This window comes from Buceros rhinoceros, unplaced genomic scaffold, assembly GCF_000710305.1.
Source record: "Buceros rhinoceros silvestris isolate BGI_N320 unplaced genomic scaffold, ASM71030v1 scaffold27588, whole genome shotgun sequence".
Lineage (NCBI taxonomy): Eukaryota > Metazoa > Chordata > Aves > Bucerotiformes > Bucerotidae > Buceros > Buceros rhinoceros.
This window is the reverse complement of record NW_010426696.1, coordinates 1,852-2,173: the sequence shown is the minus strand read 5'-3', so window position 1 is coordinate 2,173 and position 322 is coordinate 1,852. Positions and strand designations below refer to the sequence as shown.

At 66.5% G+C, this 322-nt stretch overlaps 1 protein-coding gene across 1 annotated transcript in view; it reads left to right on the top strand.

Moving 5' to 3' along the window:
- The window catches only part of LOC104498264 (cAMP-specific 3',5'-cyclic phosphodiesterase 4D-like), a gene marked incomplete at both ends in the record, with an annotated part of 2,193 nt that overhangs the window by 1,291 nt on the left and 580 nt on the right, over positions 1-322 (top strand). Inside the window, one exon of the mRNA XM_010141620.1 lies at positions 87-269. Coding sequence (XP_010139922.1) covers positions 87-269 — 183 coding nt within the window. The remainder of the gene's footprint in view (positions 1-86; positions 270-322) is intronic.

The following is a 322-nucleotide window of genomic DNA, read 5'->3' as shown; positions in this document are numbered from 1 at the left end:
GTCTGGCCACGGCCAAGGGAGTACCAGGCGCAGAGATGGTGGCCCTGGGGAACAGGGGGTGAGGGACACCGTGTCCACGTCCACAGGTCCTGCAGAACATGGTGCACTGTGCCGACCTCAGCAACCCCACGAAGCCGCTGGAGCTCTACCGGCAGTGGACCGACCGCATCATGGTGGAGTTCTTCCACCAAGGCGACCGCGAGCGGGAGAAGGGGATGGAGATCAGCCCCATGTGTGACAAGCTCACCGCCTCCGTGGAGAAGTCCCAGGTGGGGCAGCGGCGTGTGGCCAAGCTGGGGGCCACAAGGCCAGGCGGGGGGCA